General features: G+C 37.7%; 1 protein-coding gene across 1 annotated transcript in view; it reads right to left on the reverse strand.

Moving 5' to 3' along the window:
* TNS3 (tensin 3) overlaps positions 1-10,800 on the reverse strand; it is a 131,717-nt gene that overhangs the window by 80,069 nt on the left and 40,848 nt on the right. The window contains exons 12-13 of the mRNA XM_031062176.1: positions 2,797-2,926; positions 1,787-1,852 (exon numbers count right to left, since the gene is read on the reverse strand). Of these exons, the coding sequence (XP_030918036.1) occupies positions 1,787-1,852; positions 2,797-2,926 (196 nt within the window). The remainder of the gene's footprint in view (positions 1-1,786; positions 1,853-2,796; positions 2,927-10,800) is intronic.

Genomic DNA, 10,800 nt, shown 5'->3' on the forward strand with positions numbered 1-10,800 from the left:
TCAGCAGGAGGATGGACCAGAGATACCCTGTAGTTATTCTAAAATTCTATAATATTTTCAGATGTGGAAAACTCATTTTGCAGAAATTGTAAGTATTTCAAGATGTCACCAAAAACCAGGAAATAAACTCTCCAACCAATTCATAGGTTAGAAAGCCAACATTACTAGCAGTGTTGGCTGCTTGAGGATTTCTCCTCAAAGCAGGTACTCCCAGTAACCTAACAGACCAGGTTATATTCCTGAAACAAATACATACTCATCACATTTCCTGAAAACATGCATATATGCTAATTATTTCTGTGGACTTATTTGGATATGGTTCCAGATTTTCTGATTAATATCTTCTCTTTGAGAATATTTCAAATGTGGTGATGTCATAATGTCCTTCTCTTATCTTTCTTTGTTCTGAGATAGATGATTCTTGTTCTTAAAACTAAGATCTCTACTAGTACATATTAATCACTAATATAAGTAAATAAGGAAGTATTAGCTGACACAAGCTGGCACAGATGTAGAGAATTAACACAAGGTGACATTTATCTCTGGTATTTGTATTAAGCACTCTATGGTGCAAAACTAAGCATTAACCATTATATAGAGATCATATACTATTGTGCTAAAGTTAAAGAATTTTTCAACGTCTTCCCAGACTGCTGCATAGACTTCTTCTTAAAAAAATATAACTTGTTGAGTAACAAAGGTGAGCTGCTCTTCCTAGCTAGTTAATTCCTCAGACAGCAACTGAATACAAATATCCCATTACTTAGAACCTTACTTTTCAACAGCTTGAAGCCTACAAAAAAATCCACACCTCTCATTTGTCATCTAAGGAAGGCAAACTTGAAAAAAATTTTGGTCCTTTTTTAGACATGTTAACTGGCCCATCTTCAAACATTTACTATCCAGAAACAATTAGAACAAGCAAGACAAATTCATTTATAAAACTGGTTTTCTTTTATGGCTTTCAAACAGGTTAAGTGAGATTTTTGTGCTCAGTTGGACAGAATCCAACTTCTTAGTGGCTATGGCCATAATTTGCTAGATTATCACACTCATGTGAAAAAAAGGGGGAAAAGATGCAATTCACAGGACAGTGAGGACACTGAATGGGAATATGTGTAATAGAGACAGTTAAGAGTATTTGGTTTTCAATCAGTCTTAGGCAGAATCCATTCTTTTTGGGACATCATAAAATTATTAAGAACACATTCATTAACAGAATTAAGCTGCAATGATCTGCATAATCTTAAATTCTTACTGCAAGTAAGAACTATCACATAATCTTAAACATATTGAAATAGAATTTTGGAAGCATGCAGAATATCCTACAAGCCAACTTCAAAGCAGAAGCATTTCCAAGAAAACTACAGCTGTGTCTCTTTATACTAAACTGAAGACAGTCCAAACTTCAATACTGCAAACATAATCAATTATGACAACATCCAAAAGAGGTTATGGGATAGGCCACTGCTGTTACTTATGCTGAGCCAAACCACCTACTATGTATGTTTTACACAGATACATTAAAGTTTTCTACTAGTTGTAGCAAGTGTTCTGGTATAGCTTTAAAACAAACTCTGGTGACTTCTATGCTGATATAAATGCAGAGTCTTTATTAACTTTTCCAAATTTAAACCAGTAACTAATATATTTTAATGAAAGAGTAAAATTTCAGATTTTTTAGAAGAGAAATGGAAGAAAAGAGGAAAAATACTTTTTAAAAAAAATGTGTATTTCAATATGATTTATTTTCAAATTAAGCGTATTTTTGGTTCTCTATGCTCACCTTGAATTTTCTCTGGAGTTCCTGAAAACACTAATTCCACCTTGCTATAGTCAGGGAAACGGTCATCTGAGAACAAAGGACAGGAATTCAGCAAGATGTTTCCCAGGAGAACAGTTTCAGTGCACTCAGAAATCAGGATTCTTTACAGCTATGTCATGTACCCTCATCACTCTTCCCTTCCCACTTGCAGCTTAGTGATCTGGTTTTAAAAGCCATATTTTTTGTGCCACACATTCTCAAGAAAAGACCACATAAATCCCAGCTGGAGTTTTGCTTGCTTTCTAGAACAGTCAAAAGCAGAAGAGATGTACATCCTAACCCTCTCTCTAGACAGTAGACAGACATGGCTTATAAAGAAAACGCACCCAGGAAAATTAAAATTGTTCCCCATATTGCCTAAACCACAATACTTGACCACAAAAGTTTTGGTATCCTTATGCTGCATGCTGCAGGAAAATATGCTTGATTTTAGTTTGCTAGTAACACAGGCTTAGCAAGTTCCAATCCTGAATATAAACACAATAAAACTGACAATATGATTTGGAAAATATGAGGACTAGTGTGACACATTTCAAGTGTGTCTGAAAACTGTGTCCATTCTTTAATATTCTGAAGCATATTAAAAGACTCAGACTATGTCACAAACACATTATCAGACTTTATGACTGTTTTCACTAGCCAAAAAAGAGAATAATTTAGCTCATCTTATTTCCTCCAATGGTGACAAAGAGAGTCACCATTTAAATGAGGGAGAAGGTGATAAGGACTGTGTAGGAGTATCTGAATTATTCTGACAATTAACTTGCTTGAAGAGCTTTTCCTATCATTAGAGTTTTACGGGTATTACACACTACAATTTCACTAACTCAAAGCAGTCTCCCTTTCCCCAAAAATAAGTAAGGGGGAAAAAAAAGAATCCTTTTGAGAATGGGTGCTGAAGAAGATCATCACATGCATATGCTTGCACACCCGCACATATACACATCCAACCAACCACAGAAGACAAGTACCTTTGTTGGCATTATCCAAATCTTCTTTGCCAAACACCAAGCTGTGTCCTTGAATAGCTCCAGTGTGAAACTGAAGGCGAAAAATCACATCACGAGTAGCTGACCTGTATTTTTTGTGATAACACTTTATCTAGAAAAACAGAGCAACATTTTATCTCAGATAGTATTTTCTTACAAGTCTGAACAAATGTGTATATATTAGTTGCTAACTAAAGCAGCCACAACACAATTGATTGTAGACACCTCTGATGTTGAAACAAGCAGGGTATGTGTTATTCAATCCTTTAAGATTACACAGGTCCAAGGCAGGATACTTCTAGATATGTAAAAAATAACAGTCACTATTTTCATCGTTATCAGTCACCCATCAGTAGGTTATGAGCCAGAATCACAATATCTGTGATATTGTACACAATATGTGCACAATATTGAAATGCTGACCTGTATACAGACCTCTTTCCTTCCAAATTAATGAATTTCAGCACACCCTTTTAAAAATAACTGAAGAATATGAGGACTTTTTCAAAGCAAGCCTGCAACTGATTATACTTATTTTAGGACTTGTAAAAACCTGCTCTAATGTTAGGATCTTATTTTAAGTTACTGCAGGAAGTTGATAGCAGTTTTCACACCTTGGCTAGAACAAGAACTCTACAAAAACATCTAGTATGAATTTCAGTAGCTAAAAGTGAACACCATACCCATTCTCTAACACCAGCTTCCCTTAGACAAAACCTATGGATATTTTACCTACTAATTCTCTGACTCTACTGTCATACAAAGGCACTCAGCATTCTTATAGGAATATGTAAAAATTTTGGCAACCTTAGTAACAGGACTGAAAATTTTGTTATATTATCCTGATTATATTGGGATTTTATGATAAGGCAGATATTACTGAAATGCTTTAAAAAGAAAACAAATATCACTTTTATTAAAGTCAGAATAAGAAAAGCATCCTAGATAGAAAATGCCAAACAATTGAAGACAATAGAGTTACTTAAATTAAATAATGCAAGAAAAATGTAAGAGCTTACGAAGGATGCTTCTGAAAGTTGGGGTTAAAATATAGTGATGAAATTCTTCTCACTACAGAATTAAAAATCTAACAAGATGTTACTATCTAGCCTTCATTATAGTAACCCCATGATATCCTAAATTCCAGAAGTTAATCAGCACTCACCATATACCTGGCACACAGGACAACTTCTGAAATAGTTCAGCCCATATACCAGAAATGGTTTTTTGTCAAGTATTCTGTATGCAAATCACATCTTCCTAAACCATTATAAGGGCTGGGTGATTCTCTATGCATGCAATCTCTGTTTAATCGGAAAGCAAGGAGGTTGGTTGTTTGTTTTAAGAGAATCCCCTACAGTATATTGGCAATACCAGGTAAAATAGTATTTCCTTCTTTCTTTAGACAGTACTCTACATGCACTAATTGTGTACACAGCCCTGTTAAAGGGATCTATTTCCTGTTAGTCCAACACAACTACCAGCATGACTTGACTACTTTAATTACCAAAAGGTAAGGTATGAATAAAGTTTGACTGCTTGAGTCAATAAACAAGTGCTCAATCTCCAGCATGCCAAGCAACTCTGCAAAGACAAAACACCATCATAAAGGATGAAAAAGGCAAGTTTGCCTAGAAGTGAAGAATGGACAGAAACAGAATTAAGAGAGCCCTGATAAGAGATATTAGAACTAACCTGTTGGAATTTTTTTTTATCATCTATAGATGAGGCAACTGAGAGGTGTTTTAAAAACTTTATTTTCAGTCTGCTGAGAAGGTTGAGACAATACAGATGTTATAATCCATGCCATCACAATCAGAAGCCTACTATTTCTTAATTACAATACACTATAAGTGTTTCTTGGCCTATCAGCTTTTTGCCACACTATGATGTAGATGCTTTAAAGCTAATCATCTAAAACTACCCCTCGTGGGTCTCTACAAATCTATTTCCCACATTAACCTGCTCCAAAATGTAGAATTAGTATGAAAGTAACTGTGATAACTCCATGTAATTGTATTATGTGAGCAAAAATACTTGAAAAGAGCATCTTTAAGTTTATATACATTCATACATAATTTAAATTTTGGCTTTGCACGGTTGTTGGATTTATTCAAAATGTACTGTCTTTTACATAATCTCATTTATAAAAATACTGAATGAGAGAGGGAGTTCCTCCTTCTTCATACCTTCTAATCCAAAGTACCAGCCTTGGATTTAACCTGGATTAGCTTAAAATTTAATAATTTAAAGTTTTAATTAATTTAAGTTAAAATTAACTTAAGTTTTGTCCTAACGAACTTGCCTACAGAGAATTGTAATTTTTCATGAAAATCTGTTCGCTCTTACAATCAGTAATATTTTACCTCTATATCTATAGACAAAAAACATCTTTTAGTGCTCAGTATGCATAATAAACTTTCAATGAAGTCTTAGCATAACTTTGAATTCTGACTTCACTACCTTTTGATGCCATAATCAAGAATTAATGCAAGCCACTGTAATGTGCTGGAAAATTCCTATATGCATTTGCAGATGTCAGTGCAGCTTTTCAACAGCTGCATCTGTTCTGTATCACCACATGCTATTCACATGATGTTAACAAATTCCCTAAATCTAAGGCAAGAAAGGATATTTACCTTTTTAAAACAAGCAAACAAACAAACAAACATGAATTTCAAACAGTTAAACCTTTTAGGAATTGGAGGTGGAGCATCTTATAGATGATTATTTTTGTCTGATACCACTGAATATTTTGCTTAGACAGAATAAAAAAAATATTCAAAACTAAAGTTTTTGTTTAGGAAATACTGAAGTGCTGAAAAATACACTGGTTTGCTCACAATTATCTCAAATAATAGCATGAGATTATGGAAGATTATCTCTTTTAAAATGATGCATTATTAAAAAGCTACATGCTCTTTCTCCATTCTAAAATCTCATTGGAGAGATACTGAGTTTATCTCAGACTGAATTCTGTCGTGATCTATTCCATTTTCTTAGGCACCAACAGTCCTTCAAAAACTAACGAAATGTCCTTAATTTGAAACTGTCTTAAACTTTCAAAGTATGCCAATTTATAATAGTATATTTAAAAATTGTTTCTCCCTTTTTCAGTGAAAGAACAAAAGAACAATATACAGAACTGAATAGGGAGGGGGAAAAAAATAATCTGATACCAAATCTGGACACTGTTATGGTTTAGGAATGGTATTCCCCAATTCAGTGTTCCCACTGAAACATTTCAAACCACACACCACTTGACCACACCCTCTCACCTTCTCCCCAGCAGCAAGCTGAAGAGAATTGGAGGCACAAAAGATAAGATGACAGACTGAAATAAAAACAATTTATTGAAAACAGCCCTGAAATAAGACAATGAAAAGTAATAGCAACGATACTAATAACAGAGTATACAAGAAAAAGAAAACCACAACAACAACAAATGAATGAGTCATATACAATTGCTCAAACCTTCCCCCCACAGAATCCCCAACAGTGCCCATCTGCTCCTTCCACCATGCAATCCAAACCAGAAGGAATCCCTTCCCCATCCCAAAAAAATGAAACAGGGTGGTATAGAATAATAACCACTGTATCCTAGCCATGCCCCTTCTGGCTATTGCAAAAATTAAACCTGTCCTGAACAGGACCAGGACATTATCCACCCCTTATTCTATGCCATCTACATCATGCCCAAAACCCACACCTTCCATCTACACAAACACACACAAACACACACAAACACACATACACACACACACACACACACACATATATATATGTACACACACACACACACATATATATGTACATACACACACACACAAGCACAGGTATCATTTACATAGCCATTGGCCTAATCCTTTCAAGTTGTCTGCTGAGTTCATTCAGTTCATGACTATCACTTCCATCTGCCCTAGGTGTCTTCTAAGGCAAAAGGGCTGGTGTGTTGTTGGGTGGTTGCAAGCTGCAACAGGAGCTCATGACTGGTGTATCTGGAGCAGTCCATTCTCATTGTTTGTTCTCACTGTTTACACTGGCAGTGTCATTCAGCAACCAACATTATACATTTTAAGATTACTGTTTTCACCCAAAAATCAAGTCCCCTTGAAGTACGTGTCCCCTGTACCTCTCCATTACACACCAAGTGCATCCAGGTCCCTAAGCAAAAACAATCCCATGGATGGGTTTGCCTTTGCTTGAAGCAGAACTTATTCAAACTGTCTTGCCTAACATATTCCTCATGCACCACAGGGTCTTTATTCCCTTCTGCAGTATGTGGAGGTTTTGATTGGGCAGGGCCAGCTCAATTGGTAGAGTTCTTGTGTTAACTTAGCAGGTGGCCTCTGCTACATCCCAATGTTTGAAGTGTGGTAAATAGGTATGATTCGTGCTTATAAAATTGAAAGAGTAATAAATATGGATACAGTAATCAATATCTGGAAATAATAAAACAGTTAAAAAGTTGAAATGCCAAAAAGAAAAGCGAGAGGAGGGGCTCTACACTCCTTCCCTGCAGATGTTCAAGATAGAAGGAAATAGCAAGAGATAATAGTTACCAAAATTAACAAAAAGAAGGAGAAAATCTGGTTGAGTCCCAGGAAAATGCTAATTATAAGAGATTTATTGCTGTGATGCTGAAATGTAGTAGAATATTAGTTTTGGCTTACATTATATTGGCTTGGTGCGCATGCGTAACCCAAAGGTGAACTAAGAGACAAAAGAGGAAGAGGAGAGGCCTTCATCAGGACGACCCCCAAAGACTTGTGCGACCACCAAAACGAGTGATGGAGCATGCGCGGTAAAGGTGATGATGAGGGCGGAGACAGAAGAGTGATGAATCGAAAATGGGAGGAGATGATATCGACACCTGGCTTATAAGGGGGGAATCTTCACTTGGCAAGCTCGTACGTGAAGTGGCCGAAGTCCAAGAGCCCTGCACTCCGTACCCCGCGGTTATCTTTTGCTTATGCGCTATTATCTGAACCAAATTATCCCTTATTTTAATCAAATTATATTGTCAATATATATTCTCTAAATTATTCAATTAAAATTGTTGCTATCTTAAATATTGTTTGGTTTTTTTCTGAAGGGATAATTGGGCAAACATAACAATACAAAAATCAATTTGGGACACAGTTTTTATTTTGATTAGAGAAAAGCAGGAGTGAGAACATGTGAGGAGAATCACCTGCAGACTCCACAGGCAGTGGAGACTGAGGCTGAGGTGATGCTCCAGGCTCCAGAGCCGAGATTCCTCTGCGGGCAGTGGTGAGACCATGGTGGGGCAGCAGTGCTCCTGCAGCCCGCAGGGATCCACGGCGAAGCAGAGATTCACCTGCATCCTGTGGAGGAGCCCTGCACCAGAGCAGCGGGATGCCTGGAGGAGGCTGTGATCCTGTGGGAGACCTGTGGAGAGAGGGGCCCTGCTCCCAGGGTGGAGCAGCCTGTCCTTGGAGGACTGCCTCTGAGAGGAGGCCAGCCGGGAAAGGAGGAAAGTGAAAGAAAAGTGAACAAGTGGGGATCCCGGGAGGGTTTGACCCAGGGAGAAAGAGGAGATCCCTGGTCCAAGCACCTGCGGGAAGTCCTTGGCCAGGAGGGATTGACTTCAGTAGGGAAATTGAGAAGGAGAGTGATTGAATAAGTTCAATTTCCTTGGAGGAGTTGGTAGCAGGCATTTTAGTATGTGATTAGATGGTGAGAGGAAGGGGCTAATAGATTGAGAAAAAGAGAGAGATAGGAGTAGAACAGACTGCAGAGGGAGAAATAGGAGTGGAACAAGTAGATTGAAAAGGCAGTGTGACAAAGTAGTAAGAAAGTTGAACCACGGGGTGAGTGCGGGAAACTGAGATTTTCCTGGTACCGGGGATCTCTTGGTTTGTTGCCGCCAGAGATGGGTCAGGGAAAAAGTAAATGCCTTGACCCAGGGGCTGCAGATTGTGTGAAATCTCAGCTGTTTGGAGTATCTGGGAACCGTGAGGGGGGTTCTCAGGAAGGGAGCAGCATTCCTCAGGACAGCCTGCTGGAGATGATGATACGGCTTTAGGATAAGTGGGAATCCCAAAGGGGAAAAAGTAAACAGAAAATGATTAAGTATTTTATGTTTGAATGGACAAAGGAAATTATCCGGAAAGATAATTTATATTGGCCCAAGTGCGGATCATTTGAGGATTGGATTTGCCAGGCTCTAAGCATATATATGAATTCAAAAGACCCTGTTAATCAGGAGGAGAGTGAGCATGCTGCCTTAACAAATAAGAGAACAAACAATTCATGATCTTATAGACCAGTGTCTCATAATTGATAGTTGTTGTAGAGAAGAAGTTTATATACCACATCATAAGTGCATTCCAGGGGCAGATTGGTGCTGTGAGTATGCCTATTGGAGGCAGCGACGTAATAAACTCCCCGCCCTTGAACCAGAAAATAATTAGCAAAATCTTATCGTGGTTAGCATATCCCAGAAGTTTTAGAAAATATAAGTTTATCGTGTTCTAGTCTAACCTTTTCCCTGTTCTTTTCATTTTAATTATGTTTTCTTGACCAGCCAGAACTGAAAAATGGCATTTAAAAGGAGACAAGCAAACTCTGTGGGGCTATGGGTGCCAAAGAAACTAAAAGCACCAGTGACTAGATCCCGGGATAGTACCTTTGCTACCGAGAAGACTGGCATCTCGGCCCTTGGTTGCAACCCAAGGGGCCTTGAGAAAAGTAGAAAGGTAAATTTCCTGAAGATTATTTTCACTGTGATCATTCTGGTACCCTAGACAGTTGGCAAAAGCCAGAAAGCCACACTGGACAGAGTTCAAAAAAATAAAAAGATCGGCAATGAAAACGCAAACAGGGCAAAAACCAAGTCCCAGCAATTTCAATATCTGTGACTATTGCAATCACCCTGTGTGGATTAAAGACAAGATGGAATCTGTGTTTGTGACACACCTGTATGTTAGTTCTGCCTGCTACAATCGCAGCAGTTTTATAGATATTTGTGTTAAAGAAGGAAAGATGTACTGGGTAGGGAAAAATTTGGGATATAATAGATGAGCTCCTTATCCCCATGGTAATCAGATTTGCCCTCAATATGAAAAGTTCTTTTGTTTTGAAAGGGATGATAATGGAAATAACCCAAGTATAGGTATAGGGAGCCAGGCACTAAGAGAAAAATTGAAAAAGGAAATGAAAGAAGAAAAAGAAACAAAGAGGAATAGAGGAAAGAACAGGAGAAAAGAGTCAAAAGAATTGGCTGAACTATATAAACAACTAAAACAGCACTACAAAGATTGGGACCTGCCAGGCTCGAATAAGAATCTGTTTGTGAGATTGATGCAAGAGATTGCCACAGAACTGGGATTATCTAAATGTTGGATTTGTGGAAGTTTAAAAATGGCTGAAAGATGGCCATAGAAAGGTGAGAGCTTAGCTCCAGAGCAATTTTTAAAGTGGAACCACACCCAAATTTCTAGAACATTGAAGAGACCTGAAAGATAGATTTTAAGCCATCAAGTAATTAGAACTATTTGTATAACTCGAGAAAGAAAGAAATTTAATAAAATAGTGGGACATACGCCTTGTAAATCCACATTGGTACTAAATATAGATAATCGTTCAAAAGTCTGGCGACCTAAAACCCCTGCTGGGTACTGGGGACCAATAAAAGAAATAAACTGTGAATGGGATGAACAGATTGATCTATGCTGGTACAGAAGTCCTGGAGCTAACCCCTACCAATCCATCAACAGCCTGAGTCTTATTGGGAACAACCAGAGAAAATTGATAAGAAATGGAAAGCCCCAGATGGGATATACTGGATTTGTGGGCAACGAGCTTACAGTGAGTTACCTCAAAAATGGGAAAGAACCTGTACATTGGGAGTAATACAACCCTCCTTCTTTGTTCTACCGAAGTCTAGGAGCAATGTGTTAAGAACTCCACTGTATTCCCTGCAGCGGAGTAAGAGATTTGAATTTCAATTTTCCAACAGCA

The sequence above is a fragment of the Geospiza fortis genome, unplaced genomic scaffold (assembly GCF_000277835.1).
Source record: "Geospiza fortis unplaced genomic scaffold, GeoFor_1.0 scaffold108, whole genome shotgun sequence".
Lineage (NCBI taxonomy): Eukaryota > Metazoa > Chordata > Aves > Passeriformes > Thraupidae > Geospiza > Geospiza fortis.